Raw genomic sequence first — 25908 nt, forward strand, 5'->3', positions numbered from 1 at the left:
TTTCGGTAACCATACCAGCAACGATATTTTATTCAAAATGGGAAATGACACTACTGCAGAGAACATCTCTCAGCGCATTCGGTGAGTTGTACCGGCGCTGTGTGATTTCATTACTCGATAAGCCACAGATAAAGCAACATTCGATATTCAAACATGGAAGATAAATTCGATGCGAAGCAAGGGAGCACTTAGATGATATCGCCGTTCAATTTATTCTGTACGGGTACTCCGACGTCCGCTGTGCTGGAAGTCCGCATAAGTCACTAATAGCTGCGGAAGAGTCGCGAGCATATTAGGATAACGGCTCCATTGAATATCACATATTACTATTCACTGCCAACTGTCACATTTTACGTGACACGGTAATGTTTGAGGTCATATTGAAATCGTTTTGGCTCAATTTCATTTTATTTTTTATCAGTTATGCAACTTTGACTTAGTCTTCTATACTCGTGTTTAGCAAAAATTATTGCCGCGCATTACATTGTTGAGTATAGGATTTTCTACTCCATTCATTGAACCTTCGTTTGACTCTCAAAATACAATAATAACAAAAACTTGTAATAGCAATGTACCGTGCTGAATTATGTTGCTCGTATGACAACTGATCTGTGATATTCGAACTTAAAAGAGTCACATATCTTTTATTTCTAAGTATTTGAAAGCCTTGTTATGTTAAACAACAAAAACTAAAGATAGTTTAGTTTTAAACGTGCCAAACTTACTTAAGACATTAAACATTTACACTTAGTCTTGGTACCCCGCTTAACCTTATAGCTAGGCTTTAAAGGTTTGGCATAATATATTCATGGTTTTACTGTATGCACTAGCTATGCATCCAATTGCCTGGATCATGCCATTCCGCTTGAATACCAAGTCAGTACTTATATTATGTATGATTTAAAGCGAGATCATATTTTAAGGCACTCAATATCTATAATACACAATATTGCTTAGTTTCCAAAGTCAAATCATTGCATTCATTTATTAAAATTTTAATAATTCTAATCGGGCAATATAACGAATGCCAGTTAGTGCGATATAAAAAATTGTTGACCCAAATCTGTCGTCAGATAGTAGGTAAAACAAAAGAATATTTTAGGTGCGGCATAAAGCCCGTTTTCATTGGATTAGCTGCTAAGCTAGGTACGATAAAGCGTGATAAATTTACATCATAAATTCAATTCAATTAATATATTTAAAAAAGCTCCCAATTTAAATGTGTATTAAGATTCTAATTTCAGTATAAGTGACAAAGAATTGCTGGACAAAGCCATGGCTCACAAAGGGTTATAGAGCTAAAAGAAAAAAAATAAGTTAAAGATAATTGAAAAACATGCTATCATGTGAAGAACCTTTTCATTTGCATAAAATAGGTACTTATTTCATACTTACAGAATAATAACGATGTTTCAACTAAACAATCAATATTACTAATGTGGCAGTTTTCAAAGGACAAAGGAAATTCATTACTTAAATGCATACTTAATTGAAGATTGTATTCAGTTAAGGATTCTTGGACTAAGTGGAAGGATTTCAAGCCTATCCTAATTTTATTTCTAATTAATGGATGTTATTAGAGAGATGCTAATACTTCAACATTTAAAAATAAAAAAAACTTGAGAGGTGTCAAGGGACACCCGGACGGAACGAAGTTCCTTTCTATTAATTAGTGAAGGAACCAATGTTTATTCTATGAGTAAAAAACTTATATTAATAAAAAACTTAAATATAAATAAAAACTTAAATATAAATAAAAATATAAATAAACTTAAAATATAAATAAAAAAAACTTATTAAGTCTTCACAAGAAGTACATTTTATTTATATGAATTTTCGTTATATATTGTCACGTCGTTGCCATGGTGAAGTAGCGCTCATTCGTCGTTAATATACTTACTGTAGCAAAAAGTGTCGTGACAATTTTTCGTAAGAATTTTTTACGTCTAGCCCCCTTTCACAACGCGCGATAAGGAACTTCGTTCCAAAAATTAAGCATAGTTTTTGAGAAGAGGGAAACGAGCTTCTTTACCTTGATTGTGAACACGGACGAAGGACTTATACTGTAAGAATTGGACAACTTTAACGAGGAAGATCTGTTATTGGTCGTTATCCTAAGTATAGGACCTTTGTCCATCGTTTAGGTTAGTACATAATGTTCGTACCGAATTAAGGGAAACTGAAGTTGTAAATATCAAGTAAGTCGTCTCTAGTAAATAACGAAATCATCTTAAACAAAAGCTAATTACTTGTTTTATAAAATAAGTCTAAAGTAACTCTCTTTGTTAAGAACCAGAAAGCTGTACAATATTGTTCTTTACATGTCAGTTTCATAATTAATTTGATGAGAGTCAGAGAGTTTATGAAATCGTTATTTACTTTGAATTATTAGGATTTCAGCTGGTTGGTTCGAGGGCTCTTCAAGAGCTACAACTCGCTGAAGGGCTATTCAAGAAGTTGTATTAATTTTAATTCATAAACAATAATGAATATTAATGACGTTTACTTCGTACGGAAAATTAACCCGAACTAAACTTTAGTAAGGTTCCAAAAACGAACTTTCGATCATCAACATCGACGTTGGTTCTCTATGACACTAATTGATGTATTGATAAACGTACGACTTGCTGTTACCCGTGACTCCGTACACGAGGTATTGAAAAAAAAAGTTAGTAAATAACCAATGTGATCTTCCAGGCTATGTTCTATATCTATTCCAAAATTCATCGAGATTCGTTGAACCATTCTGGAGATGTTCAATCGTCTCCAACACATTCTTAAACCAATAATTGTGAAGAAATTGTCGCAGGGTATTGTAAAAATGTCCGAGAGAGTTAGGAAAGATCTAACCTGACATTTTTATTGAGAACTTTTGCTATTGCTTTTGTCTTTGTTTTGATATTTTTTTTGAAATTCACTGAATGTTTTTTTCTTTTTTTAGCATTGCAATGTAAGCCGGTTTTTATAATATTATCGTGATAAAATATTTCAACATGTAGTGCGAAAAATGCTGATACACATTTTTTTCATTCAAAATAAAGTTGGGGAGCGTGAATGTAAAATGTGAAAAAAATAAATGTTAATGTATAAAGCTTTGGCGCCGCTTCATATCCAACGGATATTGCTTTAGCAACATCATGTAATTACAGTATTTTCGAACTCATGTTGGCCATATGTTTCACTGCACGCTACGTTAATTGTTCACGAATTAAAGTTGAATGTAGAATTGTTTGTAACATCTCACAGTTTTAAAGTTAAGTTGCTCAATTATTAGTACAAAATACAGCAGAATATAAATTTTAATAAATGTATTATATGATGAGTTTTACTAAGTGAAATCACGACAGAATTCATAATAAAACATTGTTTCATCTCTTATTTTAACTTCAATAACTAAAGTAGCAGAAATTTGGAAAATACGTATCGTTTAAAAATTTATTTGTCAGTTTTGTCTTTCGGAATTTATCATTCATTTTATTTTTCGTAAACGTTAAAAGAGGTATTTAACGTTAAAGCTATATTTTTGTTTGTACATGTCTGTACATGTTTGTTGTTGTATGTTTTTTGTCTGTGTATGTTTGGGAGAAAATGTTACTATTTAACCGCCGTTTTAAATCAACCTAAGTTAGTTAAGTCACATATTTCTCTATACTTATGTTGGTGTCAGTCTGAATTACCGCAATATACATAAAAATATAACTTATGTGGACGAACCGCGTATCGGCTGGATGTTATGGAGGCTTAGCGAGCGAAAAATGTCGGAAGATAAAGACCTAGTTAAATTTGTGTTTTTCGGCATCAATTCTACGTGTTCTAACAAAAATAGAAAACTCAATCTTTGGAGGAAATACTGGCCGGAGAGTAATGGTTTTTACGGGTATATAAATATATTTTGTATCAACATAAATGGTTTTATATGGATTTCAATTCTTGACGGCTTGACCAATTGTAATTTTGTAGTGTGAGGTGTCATTTGAATAAGTTAAGTCAGACTTACAACTTAGTTTTTTTTTTAATTATTCAACTAGTTCTAATTTTTGAATTGCAGTAAATATGTAAAAGGAATAAAGGCATGTGATATAACATTTTAATATTAACGGTTAAGTGCAATACCAGGGCGGTTTATTAACACGAGTTACATAAACCATTAACGAGTACTGTGTAGCATTACGTAAGATAATTTAGACTTTCAGTATTTGTGCCGGATTAAACTTAACTTTATAAATAACTGGAACGTTTCCAAGATGCAACAATGACTTTTAAGCGGGTTCCGTGTCCAAATTAAGATACCTGCTACCGTAGAATACCTTTAGTTTTTCATCACTTTATTTAGAGAATGAACAAAATTCAGATGACCTGGCCCGAAAATTTGCGAGAAAGTACACGTATCGTGATCACAGCGTACATGTACATGTACAGCGCCATAAAGTAAATATATCGGGTTTAAAGTACAAGAACATATCTCATACAAGTTTATGAAATATTTTGTCGATGACGTTACGAAAACGCATATCGCAAATATTCGTGATAGAGCCTCTGATGTTGAAGCTTCTGTAATGTAGCTTTTACTGAACGGAATAAAATTGTTTCGCTGTGAATCAATGTAATGTTAAATGTACTTTTATTTCATGGAATCCGCTATGGCTTACAACAATATGCTGCAATATGCATATGTTTCATTAAAATATTTATATTTATTTAAATTTCATTTAAAAATCTTATAAGATGAAGAAATCGCATTTCTTCTTTTGGTGCTATCTCCTAAAGAAGGTTATCAACCATCATCATTATTGAACACAGCTCACGGTAGCTCTTAATTTTGAAAACGTACTTCATTAAACTACTTCCGCAGAATTTCGCACTAATGATTATTTAGTTAGTGAAAAAGTTTGTAATGCACAATCAAACTGAACTAGTTTATAAAAACATACTATTCTCATGAATCGTAACTATTGAACATTTTATTCCACGAAACCCTTGTAATGCAATTTGAAAGTTTTAACAATTTGTTTGGTGGTGAAAACTCAGTTTTTATAGCTCCAACTAATGATTTACTGTTTCAAATCTATTACATTGAGATATAATTATATTTAATTTGTTAAAATTTAAATACTATTATAAAATTTAAATATGTTTAGTCCTTGTAATGTAAATCCTTATATTGTAGTACGATCGATATATTTTTTTATTTATCTATGCAAATTGTGAAAAAATATAGGTAAAACATTTATGGCATTAGTCCAATAGTTCAAGGAAAGAAAAAATATTTCCCTAAGATACTTTATAAAATATGTCCTTCCGATGCCATTATTTAGAAAACTTTTTGACTTATTCATTATATACGACCAATAATACGTTATCGAAACAAAACACAACTTTTTTAAATAGCAATTTTTACACTCAAAATAAACCATAAACAATTTTTATGAACAATACACCATTATTCGGAATGCGTTTTTATTCGAACCATGACTTAATTTCTTGAATCTTTATGGTAATGTATTGAATAAATCGAATTCCAATGCGTCGCAGAACGAAATGCTTCCCTTATTATCATATGTAAAACGGCCTACGAATGGAAAACCATACAATATTCTAAAAGGAATTTAAAACCATAAGTTACTTTGTATAGCTGAGATTTGAGAGAACATTTCATCAAGGGAAATAATCTTGTAGATGTAGAGAAGGTACAAGATAAAACCTTTTTTTTATTTTCAACTATTTATGCATATTGACTTATTTTTTCCTTAACTTATTCTTGTAGGTTTATTAAAATAATTTATTTTCTTCGGCAATTATGAGACAATATTGAAATTTAATATACTTTAATGACGTCAGTTACGACCCAGTTCATTTTGCTATAAAATTAAATTCAGTAAGTAGGCGAATATTACCACGAATTTCACCAAAGTTTATTGTATTTTTGGTGTTTATTCTTTCATATATATCGTTCACGTGAACTTTACCAATAGTAAATCGCTATAATTTTCATTAGTTTATACTCATTAATTAATAGTCCCTCTGATATCATTTATGTTTGTCAATTTGATATCGCTAGAAGTAAGTATTACTTAATTGATATTACAAGCATACAAAATCTTTTCGCAAGCGAATTTAAAGTTCATAGTAAATGTAAATCGCGTAATGAATTTATTTGTTAAGAGTTTTAGTTGTTTATTATACAAAGGCTTATTTATAAAATAGATGATTTTTTTTCAAAGAATGTTATTATCGTTAAGAGTATAAAGACGCCTGCGCGGCCAATTCCACCTACAAAATCCACCATCAGTAATTGTTGGTGATTCCTTCAACACGGGGGAGTGTGTTGCGGCCTCGGAGTTTCGTCGCGCCTCGTTGGACTTTAATTTATATTTTAAAATTTTCGAAAATATAATCAGCTTAATCTGAAACTAATCAATTCCCGCATCATCCATATATAATATTAAAGAGGTCCATAGAAAAGTCTAGCTCGACTCTGGTTTAATAATTGAATTTAAACTTCGATAAGTTAAATTTCAAAGGTATAATTGATTTCAACGAGGTTTTGGTGTTTCATCTTACTCAAGTTTTCGACTGAAGTAATTAAAATCTTGCTTAAAGGATATTGGCTAATTTACACTAATACAGAAATCAATACTTGGTGTTGTATTGTTCACACTACTGCACCATATTTTGGGTCTGTTTTTCTTGTAAAGTTTCTACAATGATTTCCAATTCATTAAATTACTCTAGACTCCATCATAAATAAATCCTGGCAATTACTATTTCTGTGACAAAATCATTAAAACATAAATGCCTAAGTAAAGTAAAAAGACGATATTTTTCAGTTAGAAAATGCTATATTTAAATATCCTGGTTATTAAAATAAATATGGATGTATAAAATAGATAAGGAAAATGCAAACCCATCCACAGATCTTTTTATTTTTACCTTGAGCAGCTACATATTTGAAGAGATGATAATTCAATTTGTCAGTAATGCTCATAAAAAACGTTTCGCTTACCTAAAATCAATTTCTGCAGCACACCAGATCGCGTATTTCTAATCCAATTTGTATCCTATAAGCCAGAATATGAGAATATAGGGTTGAAGGGAAAAGAACAAAAGGATCCTATCAAACGAAATTGTTGAAGATACAGAGGCGGCGACACACAAACTGCGAATACAAACCAATATAAAAGTCGATACGACTAATCAAGGGACGGAGAGTTTCCATTTAACGTTTCGAACTGAAACACCCGCACGTTTCGCTCAATAATTTATTTTCATTTGACACTCAGGAGCATGTGATCCTCGCTTAGTACGTTTATGAAAGCTTCGTTAATTCCGAGCGAGTGGCCAATACATGGAAATTGAAAAAATACGTATTGTACTGATTGGAACTTCGAATAAATTAAATTAAAAAATATGTGTATTGTACAAATGGCATTATACGCCGTCAGCTTTTCGTCCCCACCGAGGAGCTCGATCTTTAGCTACGTTAGGGGCTATAGTATGTACAATTCTTATTAATTTTGTAGTGAAGATCGATTTTGATTTCTACATTCTGAAGGGTTTTATAAATTAGAATACGTAATTCGAATTAGTTATACATTGTATACGAGAGATTAAGTTCGTTATATTTATTTTATTAGATACTGACTTTATTGCGATTCTATAGGATGTTCCAAAAGTCGACGTCAAGCGGGAATCGGGTGATAGAGCAAACAATAATTGTTACCAAAAAATATTGAAAAATCTAAGACGTGTTGTTTAAATTGCAGAAATTTTTCTTTTTACGAAAAATTGTTCATTCTGTGATGATTTTTAGCTCCTGTAGCTACAAATATTTACTTTCTTAATTTTACTTTTCTTTTACATAAATACAAAGCATAAAAAAATAATTTGAGCAGAGTCGTATATCAGGGCGCAATTATTTTGAAACATTTCTTTGAAGTGTTTTTCGACTAAATTGTCCTTTGTCCCATGTAGTGATCTAAAAGCCATTCGATTCCATTCCAATGGGACACAATAGACGGAATGACAACGACACTTTGTTAATAGGGTTTCTGTAACCGATGCTATCTTCTATTATAAAGAAAACCACACTGAATACCTTGTTTTATTTAGTCTATACAAACGTAATATCCATAATATAACAGTGTAAATGTTTTTGTAGAAGCACAGATAAAAAAAATTCACATAGTAAGTCGATATGCTTTTTGTCTATTAGTACTCATAGAAATTCCAGAATTACGATTTTAGATAACCAGTTAATTGTTTAAAAAATTAATGATTATTATGTAATGAACATTTTATACATTACAAGCTGTCGCCCCCGACTTCGTCCGCGAGGAGTTAAAAAAAAACTTGACTAGCCTATGTGTTCTTCTAGACTATGTTCTACATCTGTGCCAATTTTCATCAAGATTCGTTGAGTCATTTCGGAGATACCTTCAAACAAACATCCATCCATCCATCTAAACATTCGCATTTATAATATTAGTAAGATAACACTTTAGTAAATAGAAGTATAAATTATAATTATAACAACCTTTATATTTATACTGTCTGCGATCTGTCGCAATATGTTATTGTGGAAAGCGAGTTAAAATGAAGCGAAAACATATTATTCTGTTGTGGTTTGTAGCGCAGCTGTATATCATGGTGGTGAGCTAATCAGACTTACCAAATCGTTAACGTTCATCCGTTATGTGCGCTGCACACACGAATTATGATCTACCGAGAACAGAACAGTATATTTAAGTCGTACTAATGTTAGTTGATTTGTTCTAATTATGTAAGCTTTAAAATAAAGATTCAAAAGATTTGTTTGAAATAAACTGTAAGGCTTACATTAATAGATTCTTTATTGTAATGATGAAGTTATACTGATTGTTTCCTATTACTGTAGAAAAAGAATCGATTAATGCTTCATAATTTAAAATTAGTCATGCCGTTTAGGATATAGGAAATCACCATCAAATTGATTTATAAACACATGTTCAAAATATAACAAAAAAAAACTGTAATTTTAATGTAAGAAACTTTTATATTTGAGAAGTTTATAGATGATAGATTGATATAGGATACTCGGAGTAACTAGCGTCACACGTCATTAGTCGACTGGCGACAGATGAAAACCTTAAGGGTCACAAGTTCAAACGGACATGCGGGAATCTGTACCCTCGCAGACAAAACTTTGACCGCATCTAACCTCCGCACATTTATCTCTAAACAGTGTTACCCCGCCAATCGGATCACGCGGCTTAATTAAACTAACGTATTACATTATAGGGATTATATTTGACAGCAGACATTAAATATTATAATGCTTCTATTGATTTAATTTGGAATTTAGCATGTGCAGAATAACTGAAAAACGCAGTAGAGAACCATCAACTAACGAATATAAAAATCCTTTCTTTATTAATGTTGTTTAGATTTAAGATGGTGTAAAATGAAAGTATACTTTATTCGAGGGGTAATAGCCTTTGAATTTAATTAATTCCAAAACAGGAATGTAGGGATTCAATATATTGCGACCCTGTCGTCAAGTTTGTTGTCACTTTTAATTTGTTTTGTTTTAAAACTTGAAGAAGGAAAATAATTTGGGAATGAAAAAATGTAATAAACCACGTAACTCCACATCACTGGATTGACAATAATATTCCATTTACCTGAATGTTAGTCAAGGTGTTAAGTTCTAAGAGTTAAGAGAATCACTCGATCTTGGTCATATTAGATGCTGATGTAATCCCGGCCGATATCGGCCACGGCGACTGTCTTTAACTCCGGATTTGACGTTGATGTGCTAGCATGTGGCTTATGTAGCCAAATTTGTTTATAAAAATCATATTAGATAGTTAAATAATATTTAAAGTTTGAGTTGGCACTCAGTGACATTTTTATAAATACCATGATTTAAGTACCGCTTTGTTTGCGAATAAAACGTCAGATTAACTGAAATTTTAATTTTTGCACATAAACATTAGTTGTATAAACGATAATTTACTAATATATATGATATGGAAAGGAAAACTCAGTGAGACAATTACAGCAGAGTTAATAAATGTTTCAAACAAATTCTAATTAAATTACTTGGACGTTTTATTAAATTACTTATAAAATATCAACATGCGAAAACGAATAAAGAATATATTCAACTTTTGAATATTAGATTTACAATTTTCTCACATTACAAATACGGTAAAAATATTTTTGCATGTAATATTTATTTCTCAATGCATCATATTCTTCATAGCAACAAAATCTGCCGTTTATAAAAAGCTTCAACCACAGAAGGATGTTTTCTTAACTCATGACTTGACGGGAAGATAACTGGATGACAACACGTCAAAAGCAAATATATGTCACTTCTAAGCTTACAAAACACGGCATTCAAACCATTTCCTAAGTCCTCTTTAAAGATACGTTAAAAAGAAATAAAGCGTAAAAAAATCCATGTCGGCATTTGCTTTTGAAACAAATTGACGAAGTTTTTTTTTTTTTGAATATACGAAAATTTGATTAATCTCATAAAAGACTGGCAGGGAAAGTTACTGTGTAAAAGCTACAGAGAAGCGCCCTCAGCTCTGTTTTCTTTTTTTTTTTTTGAAAAAAAAAAAACTGTTCACGTTGTAGTACTTGATGCATTCAAACAACTCCAGTCGAGTGCTGGACCACCGCTAGCGTTTTTACTACTTAAAAATACATTGCACTCCGCACATAAAGTTACTTTCAGAGCTATTGGTTCCAAATAATTCATCATAACGTATAGAATCTTTATTTTTACATGTCAAATTGATCAATCATTTCTTTAAAATTTAGTGAGTTTTAATATCAACTTCACTTTTAGATTTAAACATTATATTAATATCAGTTTTCTCACGAATTCATTGCAGTCGATTTCCACAAATGCTTTCTGTAGCCTGAAATTATGTCGTAATATAACGTCATTAAAAAAACAATAAATTAGATGCTCTTGTAGTCCTATTCCAAATATTATGTTAGTAAGGACTTCCAAGCTGATAAAATATTTCAAATTATGCAGGAATTGAAGTATTGTGCGAGTCGAGAATGTTAACAGATTTATCCACTGCAAAGTTTCAACCCTACTACGTCAGTAATTTGGAGGTTTAATCTGTCTAGACCTGTAAGTCGACGTGTAACGTTCTTACGAATTGTTACAACTTCGTCAACGTAGAATGTTAAAGTTTGCGAACAATGCGCCAGGTACAAAATATTATGATAATAATATTGATGTTTATGATTTAACTATAATAAGACACTTTTACTGTGAATTATGTATGGGGGTTTTATTTATAAGTTAAAGATGAAGTTAAACATACTCGTAATAAGAATTCTTAATATATCTGTTAGAAAATTTAAATACTTCTTTAGTATTAAAGATAGAGGTATAATATGCAATTTTCCTATATGCATTAAAAGCCATTGTAGTATAAAGTATAACAGCTTACAAAAACTATCTGCACTGAATTGCCTTCACGGCGTGTTAGCATTCACGAACCCACCATATTTCGTATTTTATCCGTTTCATTAGACAGTTATATTATAACAACGTGTGTAGCCCCCGCGTCTCTCCCTCTAGCCGGCCAATCAAAAGAGTTTTTATTTTTTGCCTCTTCTAAGCTCGCTTTTGTCCTTTTTTCGTTTGGCTTGTTTTATATGGGGCGTTTAATTCGATAAAATTCGCGTGGACTCGAATTGGTTTAGGAGAGTTGGAAAATAGAGCGGCATGAAAATGTTCCTGGCAATGTCAATGTAACTATTTCCCTTTCGGGAGCCGCTTAAACGAAAGGAATTGTACTAATTTATTACACTTTACTTACGCCGATCCACTTTCGTTCTCATGATATATTTTTCTTTAGTATTATTAGGATTTGAAATAGTTGGATAGTAGAATTTATATAACTACGTACAGTTAAATAATTTTTTATCTCTTTGGTGATAATACATTTTAATATTATCATGTTTCACCATAAGAAAATGAACAATTAATAACTTATTCAGTCACAAGTCAATAATATGAACTATCACGAACATAAATTTAGAAGTCCACTAGTTAACTTTAAACTTATTTACCATTAGGTTTGCTTCGGCTGCAACAACTGTACCAGACCATGCAACCGGGTCGAACAACGTTTCGAATATCGCTTGTGAAGCGAATTAATAACGCATCAGATGCAATGGAATTTCTGTTGAGTTTGGAACAGTATGACCGATGGAGCAATAAACGCATAGTGCTCGATTGTAACGCGAAAAATGCGAAAAACATACTCGTGGAGCATGTGCGAAAAGTACAATTGGGCCGTAGGACCTACCACTACATGCTCAGTGGGCTGGTAAGCTTTTTCTGTTTCACTGAGCCGACGCCGAATAACGTGGAACGTGTAACATCCAATTGCTGGCGATCTCAATTGTCAATCGTTTTGAAGTCACAGTACGTAAAAAAAGGTCAATTCACTCTTGGCCGATTTAGAAACGTACACATCGTTTTTATGGAGGAGTTATTCCATTTTAAAGTTTAACGAAATACCGATTGAACTTGATCCATTCTGATTTATATTTTTTTTTAGTTTTTATTAATTAATACAATTTTCTACGTTATATTGTGACTAATTTAAATTATTTAAATATTTTAAAATACATTGAACCTCACGTTTATTTTATCTTTTAAATAACTGTATCTAGTTAGCTACTGTTTTATGGAATTTTTTAATTTTGTTTTCTTTAATAAACAGGTTATGGACGATCATTGGGAGAATGAAGTAACAGAATACGGTGCTGTTAACATCACGGGTTTCAGAATTGTGGATCATTCACGTAAGATCGTACGCGATTTCATGGACGGCTTGCGAAGAATGGACCCACGTTTCAAGGGTACCATATCGGTAAGTGGATTGATATGGATCTAACGCAACTCTATATGCCTTGCCTGACAGTGGCAGTTTAATTAACGCGTTCGACACTACGATTGAGTTTACAGCACTGCAGTCATGTCGGTTCAAAACCTATGGCATTTCCTTCAAATTACATTTCCGTACATCTTTCCAATATCTACTTTATACTTCTGCCTATTATACTGTACAGAAATCCTTTGAAAAGGCTTTTCACGTTCATTTTGTACGTAAAATAAGAGGCTATTAGTGATGCAGAGGTTTTCAGTACAAACTGTATGTACGAGAAAACTAGCACTCAAGGCAAATAAAATTATATTACAAATCAACATTTTATTGCAAGAATTACAGACTAAGGATTAGATAGCGTTTAAAAATACTAACCTTTGGTTTATGTTGTATTTGTTTATGAAACATGCAAAAGTTATAAAAAATAGAATGAGATATAAAATGTAACAGCAAAACTCTGACCTAAATAAATGTTCCGATAACAATAGCGCGATTCTTTCTTTTAATTTCTTGAAGTAAATCGTGACAATTTCTCTTTATACTGTAAAGAATTTTTTAGATATTTTTCTTCACTTTTCCAGCTGCAATTTACGATTTGACCACTTTTTGTGAGAAAATCATACACTAATTCATGAATCAGAAAATAACTCATAAATTATTATTTTTTTATTATTATTCTTAGATAGTCTTTAATGTACTTTATGGAGTTTAAAATTTGATTGCCTTATAGTTTTGTATTTTGACACTTAATATAATACGGTATATGCCTTCGCAAGATACAGCTTAGTGTTTTACAATACAAATATGAATTCACGGACACTTTGCTATAAACCTTGTGCAGTAAAAATACAGTCGTAGCGTTTTAAAGGAGTATACTCCTAATATACTCTATTAAAAATATAATACATTTGACAATATTGACATTATAATTTTACAAAGTTATTTTTTATCAAACGAGCAAGCAGCGACCGAAATTTGCCAGAATAGCGAAGTTACCGCTGCCCATAAGCATCCGCATGCGCTTTCTACATTTAATCATCAAATAAAAGGACAAACACAAAGGATATTCCAAGGGAAGTCCAGTTCCCCTCCCTTTCCATTCCAGGTTCATAATGTTTAGTGATAGAACCTTTGCCTCAGGCAAGTTTATCCATTTTATAACTTCGATGGATTTCTCCATGGGGTGTAAATTTCTGTAATGAATCTAAATTTCAATATTAAATGATTCTAGCGTATTTTATTACAAGTTTCATTTTAATAAAATCCCTATGAATTTAATAAAATTAAAGTTAAACATTATTAATGTACCTTAGCCTAACGTAAAAATTTAATTTATAAAAGACTAGCTTTTACCCGCGACTCCGTCCGCGCGGAATAAAAATAGAAAACGGGGTAAAAATTATCCTATGTCCGTTTCCTGGTTCTAAGCTACCTGCCCACCAATTTTCTGTCAAATCGATTCAGCCGTTCTTGAGTTATAAATGGTGTAACTAACACAACTTTCTTTTATATATATAGATTAACATAATTTAATGCTAATATATGGTCAAAAAGTACCGATCAGCTAAACTATTTGCATCATATTTTTAAGTTATCACAAACTAGGTTGTACTTAAGCGTTACAAACTTCATCATCTAGCAACTGTCATAGCCTTACTTTAGTGTATCCAAAAAAGTTTATACTAACCACGTAACTATTATAGGAAGAATTACAAGCCGCGCAAAGCATTGAAATTTTAATATAAACATAAACTCCACACTAATTTAAGGCTTAGGAGCATATTAATAAATCTTCTTTCATCCAAAGTATCAACAAAATTTTACGACAAACCCAAAACGTTACATAAAGTCAGCACCGAGGTGGTAAATAACATTTCGTTTAAAGAAAATTCCGACGTAGAGTAATAACGCGTTTATGTAGATTTCACTAACTTGCGTGCACCCTAATGAAACCGTAAGTGGTTACCCGGCATAAATTATTACTTCATATTATGATCTCTCTGTTTCGAGTTACACTTCGGCCTTTTTAGATTTAACATTGTTCTCACTTGAGAATTGTTTCAGAGAAATTGGTAATGTGTTCATGGTGATATATAATAATGTATGCGTTGAGTGATCCACTGGAATATTATGTTTGTAATGGCTAATAAAAACTTTTTAAGTTATTCAACATTCGCCAAAATTGTTCGCTCGAAATATTGCTGCATATTCTTATCTTGACAACTTAAACATTATGTTTATTTATTATAATTTATCTGTTCTATGATTAATAAAAAAATGTTCTCAACGTAAGCTAGTCTCACTTGATTTGTAAGTTAAACTTAATTCGCACTTAAATGATTTTAATTTCGAAATACGTAATTCTAGAACTTAATTCAACAATAAAAAAGACATTTGAAATAACTCATAATAGTATTTAAAGTTCAAATTAAAGATACAAACATAACTTAAAATTTAGAGGAATAAAAAATCAAACACCAAATAACCGAAGTCAATTTGATAATCCGCAGTGTTCACTGTACTGACAACCGTTCGAAGATGGAGAATGATTGATTGACTTCCGTCAATGTCATTCGTCACTGTTACGATTCTATCCAAAATTACTACCTCAGTTACAATCTGTGCCACTCGTACGAGAAACCGTGACAGAGGTTATTCTGTATGCATTTACAAATTGGATTTCTCTTTATATTGTAATAAACATAAACGTAATATTCTTCGGCATGGTCAATTAATTTAATTTACAATTAAACGTTAGATAAACGAACAAAAGCTGTGTTTAAAAAAGCTTTAAATCATATCAACAGTTAAGGATGATTATTTGAATATTATTCATATAAATAATTGAATTAATTTTAAAATTGATATCGTAAGAAAAATGGCAATACTTTGAATTTATCTAAATAAATCGATACAATTTAATATGTGAAATTCAAAAATTGAGATCTAAACATTGTAACTTTGATAACAGGCCCAAACTGCTCTTATGTACGATGGTGTACAAGTGCTGATGGACGCGCTGGGAAGACTGATGAGAAAGAAACCTGATGCGTTCAGAACAGCTTTACGCCGTGCAGCAGCGCAAGCCAACTTAACCAAAGTAATAGACTGCAATCCTAGTAAGAGTTGGGTTATACCATTCGAGCATGGTGATAAGATATCAAGATTAATAAAAAAGGTAAGAGTTTTATTTGGTACTTATAATTTGTTACATCGATTTAACATTTATTGGAACGAAGTTCCTTAACGCGCGTTGTGAAAGGGGGCTAGACGGAAAAAATTCTTACGAAAAGTTGTCACGACACTTTTTGCTATAGTAAGTATGTTAACGACGAATGAGCGCTACTTCACCATGGCAACGACATGACAATATATAACGAAAATTACTCCATTGGTTCCTTCACTAATTAATCGAAAGGAACTTCGTTCCATCCGGGTGTCCCTTGACACCTCTCAAGTTTTTTTAGTTATATTTTTCTTTCACCGAATACTTTGAACGACAATAATAACGAATTTTTTAAACCTGAATACTTTGTATTTTTTTTATTGAATTAAGACTTGGCAGAGAAAATTATTAATTGATGTTATAGAAAAAGAAGTGAAATGTAAAAGATTCCTTTTACAATAAAAGCAATAGAGTTAAAACTAAAGTTAGTTGAGAATAACAAATATAGTTAACTTTCATGGTATCATTAAAATATTATTTTCTGAAAGATTTTTGCGAATGAGAAATACTAATTCAAATATCTATTTAGTTTTAAATAATGTGGTATTCAAGCCCGTATTTAAAGAAAGTTTAGCTTTGTGTCGTCAACGTTCTCGGCGCTTTGATATGTGGGCATAGAATCACCCACACAATGTTCTGTGCCATTCGGAATATGCATAACAGTAGTTTTTTGTTTCTATTTCGCCATTTCATGTTTGAATCTGAGTATTTCAGTTTCAAACATTAAACAGTTCACTTGTTATACGTGTGTTTTTTATATTACACTTGTGGTTTATGATGTATATAAATGTGAATTAAGACAGTGAACGGGCGTCAGTTTTGCCGTAGCTAAACATTGAACTTGTACTCTAGGTCCTGGGTTCGATGCCTGCTATTTTTGCGGTTTTGAAATTTCATATGTACATTTATCAGACGTTATTCATCAACATTATCAGCTCAATCATCCCCATCGAAGGGCTCGGAGCCTACCGAAAGTTAGGGGTGACTAGGCCACAGTCAAACACGCTGGTCCAGTGTAGATTTGTTGACTTCACTCATATCCTTGAATTTATTCCCAAATATGTGTAGGTTTCTTTACTGTAAGAACGTCAAATAAATGCACATATGTAAAACAAAAAACAACTTGGTACATAGCGGGATTCGAACCCAGGACCTTAAGATTACAAATCAAGTGCTCAACCCCCGTGGTGCCACGTTATTACGATAAAAGAAACATAATGACACAATCTGCACATACTTGCAAAGAAATTTACAGATTGCACTAATTCGCACTAATCTAGCGATTTTGACTAAGAGCTAATCATTCCTAATTTAGAGTAGGCTCGGAGGACGCAATATTATGTTTGCCTAAGACAACAAAAATCTGAGAGTTCTTTTTATTTTAGACGGACATCGAGGGTCTTACGGGAAATATTTCATTCGACGAAGAAGGTCACAGATATAATTTTACTTTACAAGTTGTGGAAATGACAGTTGAAAGTGCAATGATCCAGGTAAACATTTTTTTTTCTTAAAATAACTTTGTGTTAAAATTAAAATTCACAACAGTTCATACCTATCATTACCAAGTAAACTTATTGTTTTATTTTATTTGTATAAAAAAATCCTAATGTATTTTTGTCTTATATAAATAAGATACATTTTATGACTTGTGTTTTCTAATGAAATTAAGTAGAGTCTATATCTCGGATCCTAAACAGGGAAAATAAATTTTAATGCGTTACATTGTGATATTCAAAATATAAATTTTACGACTGTGCACAAAACAGCGATGTTTATAAATTTTACTGCTACCAGACGTTTCGTAATTTTTCTTGTACCGGAGTTTCTTTATAACTAATATGAATCATTTCTCAGATTTTGCTGTTTTATAAAGTTCTCTGTGATACAATACTTTGCACACCCGTTACCTATACTTTAGAAAATATGTTTCAAAATGCCTCAATAAAGATATGTTTTCGTACCATTTGTAATGTTTAATATAAATGGGTACCATAACGTGTTTTATTTGCGAAAAAAAAAAAAAAATATGGAACACAATATAATCCCGTAGATTACTAACGTTTAATCTTACGCTAGCCAAACTAGAAACTATTTACGAATGGAAATTTTTCAAATAAGGTCCAAGTAAAGTACCAATTCTCGTTGGATCTTTAATAAAATAACAATTTGTTGCGTTAATAATTACTCTCTTATGAATTAAAATCTAAACTTGTTTGTAATCTATACGTCACCCACTAAATGTTTGGATCACGGTGTCGCTTTAATAAGATGTTTTATGGACTTCTGTGTTGGTTTCAGTTTAAAAGGTCTTGAATAGATAGATATTTTCAGCAGATGCATATCACGGATTAAAAATTCACCGAGTATGAAAGCAATAATGACATATGAACTTTGTTTTTAAGACAACCTTATCTTTAATTTACGATCGTTTAGGTAGCTACATGGACGGACAAACAAGGTCTTACATTAGTATCGCCGAAGTATATTCAACTACATTCGCCGTCTTCTCTGGATCCAAATAAAACGTACATCGTAACTACCATCCTTCAAGAACCCTACATGATGCAAAAACATGAGACTATTGGCTATAGTCGCAAAGAAGATCAGCTGCATGGATTTTGTAAAGATTTATTTGACTCAATTGCAAAGAGACTCAAAATAAAATGTAAGAAATGTGTTTGAAAGTATTTATGTATCTGTCCCAATGGTTAATTTACTTTTATAACTTAATAGCTTTGAACTACAATAAATATGGAATTTATTCCAAAGTAAATGTTATAAAACATTCAAAAAATAATAACCAAACTAATCTTGCCACTCTACTTTTAGATGAACTTCGACTAGTGAAGGAGAACAAAATTGGGAGCAATAGCGATTCTGACGCTTGGTCCGGGTTAATATCAGAAGTAGTTAAAAAGGTAAGTAATTCATATATTAATATTGCACAACTATATAATTCATGATAACAAATCATAGAAAGCTAGAAAGTCCTGAATTGATGCTCAGATATGAAGTAAAAACGTATATTGTTCATACCTAACCATCACCAGTTTCATACTCACAAAGTGGACAGAAAGATAAGACTCCCATATGTGTTTGAGGCTCAGTAATTAAATTACGTAAGTCACAACACACCTGGGTTCCATTTACAGTTTGTGCCTAACTAAACCGTAACCGTGTCGAACAAATATGTCGAGTCTAATATAGAAAGTATACAATTTAGGATATGAGTTTTCTAAAAAGCGTTTATAAATTTGAACTCTAAAACAATTAAAATATGCCTTGATTTGTATGACGACGAATATAATTACGCGTTTTTTATTTATTTACCAAAATGTATATTGAGTCCAACATAAAATGAGCATCACAAATATCTTTACATCCTTAGTCTCTTAAAATAAGACCCTTTTTGCAAAGGTCTTCGAAATATCGATTACCTATAAAATAAAGCATGGCCTATAAATACTAAATGACCGTCACAGTTGTTCTTGGATAATACCCTTACGTTGACGGGAATAAATCATAAAAATTGATTGAACCTGATTATTACTGTCAGGTTGTAAGAAATTTTCTTACAAAGACATAAATGCTCTTTTTGTTTACGAAGTACCAGTATAAAAGAGAACGAGAGATAAAGAGTCATTTTTATTCTCTGATTTAACTAATGAACGAATAGTTGGATAGTTAACATAATATGATCATTAAGAATCACGTAATAAAATAAGGACGTTATTATATAATTAAAATATAAATAACAATATCATAAGTATACTATGTAAAGTGTCACCGCATACATGAATGTACTCCAAAAACTGTCAGTATATATATTTTAATTTGTCCTGCACCAGCAAGCGATGATTTTATGCTGGAATTACTTTTTTGATTACTAAATGTTCGAAATAGCCAAACATACCAGTACTTGGCTATTTGCCCTTTCTTAGGGCTTTCGCCCTTTCGCCCTTTTTAGATTTCCCGTAATTGATGAAATATTCCAATGGAATCTTTTAATATAATTCAATTTCAACATTATAACGTTCATTTCAATGTTTTTATTAATGACTAGCTGTCACCCGCGACTACGTCCGCGTGGAGTTAAAAAAAACTTAATAAGTATATGTGTTAGTTTAGACCAGGGATTCCCAAAGGGGTCGATATCGAACTTAAACTACTAATTCTAATGGAAGAACTAATTCTCACTCTGTCTTCTTCTATTGACCTAAGTCAGAATGAAAAATAATAACAATAATTGATCTTAAAAGTAGATAATTTGGCCGTGGGGGTCTGTGGAAACTGTTCATTTAGGAAAAGGGGGTCACTTGTCCAAAATAGTTTGGGGATACCTGATTTAGACTATGTTCTACATCTGTTCCAAATTTCATTCAGATTCGTTGAGCCGCATAATAAATACCTTCTAACAAACATTCAACTATCCATCTAAACTTTCGCGTGTACTATATTATTAAAATATTTTATACACTAGTTGAATATCATCCTTGGTATTTCATTTAATATAAACTGAATAGTTATCATACGATTATAATAATATATGATAATTATGTTGATAATATTACTTATTTTTTTAAATTTACATACACTTCGTCCAAGAAAACATTTAATACTTTTACTTCCTTATCTCGTTGTAACATTTTCCATTATACAAATTGGACAGTTAGAATAAATGCCCCCGTAAACCAATATCGCGCTTTTATTCAAATCCGCACTTTTCTTCTTTATGTCAAATGATACTGTGACTTTTTATCTAGTCTTTGAGTTCTTTAAAATTCAAAATAGTTAAAAATCACTATTTCAATACTATGAGTATCAGAAAAACTAAGTCGCATCTTAAAATGAAAATGGCAAGTCAAAAATGCCGTAAATCGATAAAAAAAAACAATCTGTATGGAAAATCTTGGGAAGATAATTGTATTATATTTATTTTACCAAATCTGTTAGAAGTTATGATAAAGTTAATATTTAAATAGCAACAAAGATAATAACTTTTACTGTATTTTAAAATAAGTTAAAGTTATTTTAAACATTAGCGTTAAGGTAATATCTTATAAGTTGCTTCTCTCTAACTGTATTCTTACTTAAAAGAATTTGCTTATGTGAATTTTACAGTGAGCGGTCGTATTTTCTCTTTAAAGATATCGGAAATACGAAGAAGATACTAAGCAAATTGGATCTTTGAAATGTTCTGAAAGAAAGATTAACGTAATATAATCCGATGCCTAAGCTTTTTGAAACTATTATTAACCAAAAAAGGTTAAGAAGTTGTATAATTAAACGGTTATAAATTTACTTTCCTTAAACTCAATGTGGCAGAGTGATTGTTTTTATTAATTTTACATTAGACATACATGAATTAGAGCTGCGACTAGTACACAAGTGTTAATTTGCTTTACAAATAAATTGCTTTTTATATGCAACTGTACTGCAACTTGGTAATCCTAGAATTTGATTACTTTAGCCGCAGCGACTCGGAAAAGCGGTCGCAACCGGGAACACGCGTTAGCGGGTATGTTACTCGGTGCGCTCGGATTACCAATTAGTGTCGGATTTAAACATGACAATTATGAGTAAAGACATTCAACAAAGATATAGTATTATCTAGATATAATAGACAGCTAATTTTATATTAAACCAGTGGTTGTCTGCGACTTCTTCAGCGCAGAATTTAAAAAAATGTAGCCTATAATATGCCCGTGTGCAATCGGCCTAGGTGTTCCGGTGATTACACACAGACGAAACTGTTGAAAATTTGTTTTTCCTTGTAGATATCGCAAAAATTAAATATACACTGCAAACTTATTAAAAGGGATGTAAATTATTTGTAAAGGGATGGATAGATTTTTAATCTGAATTATCTTACACAGAGGTTAAATATATTCTTTTCCGTAGGAAGCGGATTTAGCAGTGGCACCTTTAGCGGTTACAATAGAAAGAGAAAAATTGGTTGATTTTAGTGAACCTTTTCTTTCAATCGACAATCCCGTCGTCCATACAAGAGCTCCAAAGCAACTAGCTGATACGTTCAGTTTTCTAAAACCACTGTCAAAGGAGATATGGGTAAGTGAATCAAATATTTTATCTTTTAATTTATAGAATTATAAGAAATTCTGATTTTTATAACAGAAGGCGACAAACGTGGTAACGGTCACTTGGTATTGTTAATTAACGAAGTTCCCACTGCCCATAGCAATAGTTTGAAAGGATACAAATGCGTTTCTTATATTTAATGATGTCCAGAAAAAGAAAATATTCCTCTCCTGTACACCCTACACCGCCAAATTTACTTCCTCTTCTTATCCTTACATGAAAACGGTGGGAAGGCGAAGATGTCTAAAATTTGGCCTCCGGCATATATGCCTACAAGATTTATTTGACGTAAACTGGTTAATATTCAACAATGGTTAGATAACAAAGAATACGGTAGTAGTGAACAAAAGTTTCCTGCCCGATATACACGACAACTAACTTTCTTTGTCGCCTGAAGCGTAACCAAACATTTTACGATAAAAGCTTGTTCACACAAGATTGTTTGTGACAGTTCTTCGAGGGAGGAGAAGTAAGATGATAATTGATTTATTGCATTTATGAACCTAGTAAACAAGTAAACGTACATTTTCTGCATTTATTTTTTAATTTATCTTTCATAACTATTGGAAACAACTGGCGACCATCAAATCTCTTTTCTGTCATATCACCCTTGACGTTGATGTCCTATTAATTAAGAACTAAAAACTTCGTAAACACTGTTGTAACCAACCACACTCGGTCCGCGAACTGATTTTTCGATTATTGTTTGTGATTCTATTTAATCTTGTAAACTATTTGTCTGATTTATAGACTGCAAAATGCAATTTTAATAATCAAAATTAAATTCTTCTGATAAAGAACACATTAGAAAAGTTAACTAAACTTTAGTTGTAATAAATCTAGCCTATGTTCAAGACAAGTAGTTTTTGAGTAAATTCATTACATGTTATACAAAAATACAAATCCTTCCTCTTTACAACATTATAAATAGGGACTATTCTGAAAAACTTATCGTTATATTGACTAATAATGAATTTAAATGCTCTTAAAAATTAATACCTATATCAATTCATTGTTTCCTTTTGTTTTAGTTATGCATACTCTTCAGCTTTTTCGCTGTAAGCATTGTATTATTCTTAGTATCAAGGTTTTCACCTAACGAGTGGCGCTCTGTATCGATTTCGGATACTCATATTGAACAACCATTATCCAGCACCAATGAGGTGAGTATAACAATGTAGTTTTTCTCATTGTAAGAAAGAACATTGCAAAATAATTGGAACACCTTTTCCATTACATCTTTAATTTGTATCATATCTGTCAATAAATTTAATCGCTTCACGGTTTTAAATCAAAGAGTGGTAAAAAGTATTTTTGTTTTGATCTAGATAATATTGCACAACGAGTTCAGCATTTGGAATTCCTTCTGGTTCTCCCTTGGATCGTTTATGCAACAAGGCAGCGACGTGGTACCAAGGTATGGCGATAAAATCTATCTGTAACTTTACGATCCCTGAAATTTCTCTCGTGACTAAATTTGAGAAGCGTTACAACAATGTTCGCTGTCGATGTTGTTGAATTTAAAGTAAGCCGGTCAATATTACTCTGCGAAACCGACGGGGAACTCCTAGATTAAATTCCATGCCTTGAGTTAAATCGTGCGTGCTTGAGATATAGGACAGTTTATTGTGTGTACAAGTAAAGGCGGGGTAAGGAGAATGCTTGATAATCACCTTGTTATGTGTACTCAAGCGGAACGTAAGAAATTGTTCGTTATACAATTCTGTTACTTTTTTACTGCTTAAATTTATGGATCATTTTATATTTTATAACATACATCTTATAAATATGATAACAACATAAATGAAATATTTTTAATTATTTACTTTCTTATTCTCACTGACACTCTAACATTGTAAGTTCTTCGGTTATCGTTTCAGTAAAATGTGACTCCAAATTGTCTATTATCTTTTTATGAGTACACTTTTTGGTCTAATCATAGTGAAACTCGTTTTGTCAGGTTAAATAACTTCACAGGTCGCTATCAGGGAGGATCGTTGGTACTGTGTGGTGGTTCTTCGCTCTCATCTTAGTGTGTTCGTACACCGCTAATCTTGCTGCCTATCTGATCGTAGAACGTATTGCGGAACCAGCTCAAGCCATACAATACGCATCGAAAGTTCATACCGAAGTAAGCGAGACATACAATTTTAAAACATACAGGTAACCGATTGGTGATGAATTTGCGAAGCGCCACTGCTGAAGCGAAGTAATTGTCATTTGTTAATTTTAAAAAAATGTTTTTTGGCAAAAAGAAAAAAAAAACATTTTCATACGAGTGTTTCGAAAGGTATAAATTCAATTGTTTTAACTCATGTTTCTATTTGTTTAAATTATTTGATGACCACCGAAGTGTACACCAACATTGATAATGCTCTCTAAAATGTGTGTAAATGCAAGGTTAATGTGATAAAAAAAATCTCCAAGTAGTAGTCTTACAAACAGTGAATACTGTAATTTCATGTCAAAAGTATTATTATTATTAAAAATATAGGAACATTTTAATATGTCATTGTTAAGTACTGCCATATTTTTAAATATAAGTTAGTTGTTTAATTCTATGTTATTATTCTCACGTTAATGTTAAACATTTTTTGCAGAATTATATTTCAGCTTTATACACTTTAGTTAACGATCCAGCACTTATTCCAAACGATGAAACTGTAATTCAAAAAAATTACAACGTAAACAATGAAAACTGTAAAACATTGACTCGCATATGTCGATACAGACATGTAAATTTTGCAATCGCAATGCCGAAAGGGTCACCATTAAGGTAAAAGAATTTTTGTTTTATATTTCCTTCTTAATATTTCTTACTAATACTAGTGGACTCCATCCGCGCGGAATTACAAAAATAACTTACTTAGTAACCTATGTGTTTTTCCGACATGTTCTATATCTTTGCCAAATTTCATCGAGATCCGTTGAGCTGTTCTCCAGATACCTTCTAACAAATATCCATCCATCCAAACATGCGCATTTTTAGTAGTAAGAAGTAAGATAACAGAAGTAAGAGAAAAAAGATTAAAGAGTTGAAATCTGTTATTTTATGTAATTTAAAATGGAAACAAAAATTTTCTCTTAGCATTTTATTCCCTAATCGTTCAATAGGTGACATTTCACTGAATTGAGGAAGAATCGAATAAACCAATAACAGTAGATATTTTTTCCTCGCCTAGCTGTGATGAAAATTGTATTTATATCAATTTACTTCACTTCTATTTGATTTGTGAGGAAGTCAGCTCGAAGGCAAAACTCGTTTCCGACTAGTGTGAAAATGAGGCGTATGTATCAGAGATAAATTCAATTTATCAGCTTTAAATGCAAAGTCAAGAAATTCTTTCAAAGGTAAAAACGTAATCATGAACTTCATTGTATTTTGTAACATTGGTACCCTTATATAGCAGAAGGTAGCGAAATAAATCGAGAATCTTATTACAAACTAGCGGCCGCCCAAAACTTCGTCAGGGCAGAAAAAAGTAACTAATGCAATATGTTACATCAGCTACCTCCCAGTTGTTTCGGAGATTAAACGGAACAAATGCGGACTTGTGGACAGACAGATACACAGACAAAAAAAAAATAGATTTTCGTTATGACTAATACAAAGACATCATGTTCGCGAAATATGGTTTTTCGATATTACATATAGAAATGAATATGTAAAAT

The 25908-nt window shown here is 31.7% G+C and overlaps 1 protein-coding gene across 1 annotated transcript in view; it reads left to right on the top strand.

Moving 5' to 3' along the window:
• LOC106717143 (glutamate receptor 1) overlaps positions 1-25908 on the top strand; it is a 48096-nt gene that overhangs the window by 16524 nt on the left and 5664 nt on the right. Inside the window, exons 5-15 of the mRNA XM_014510868.2 lie at positions 12091-12344; positions 12744-12893; positions 15880-16086; positions 17520-17627; positions 18571-18802; positions 18967-19055; positions 22039-22206; positions 23268-23399; positions 23565-23653; positions 24214-24367; positions 24837-25012. Of these exons, the coding sequence (XP_014366354.2) occupies positions 12091-12344; positions 12744-12893; positions 15880-16086; positions 17520-17627; positions 18571-18802; positions 18967-19055; positions 22039-22206; positions 23268-23399; positions 23565-23653; positions 24214-24367; positions 24837-25012 (1759 nt within the window). The remainder of the gene's footprint in view (positions 1-12090; positions 12345-12743; positions 12894-15879; positions 16087-17519; positions 17628-18570; positions 18803-18966; positions 19056-22038; positions 22207-23267; positions 23400-23564; positions 23654-24213; positions 24368-24836; positions 25013-25908) is intronic.

The sequence above is a fragment of the Papilio machaon genome, chromosome Z (assembly GCF_912999745.1).
Source record: "Papilio machaon chromosome Z, ilPapMach1.1, whole genome shotgun sequence".
Classification (NCBI taxonomy): domain Eukaryota; kingdom Metazoa; phylum Arthropoda; class Insecta; order Lepidoptera; family Papilionidae; genus Papilio; species Papilio machaon.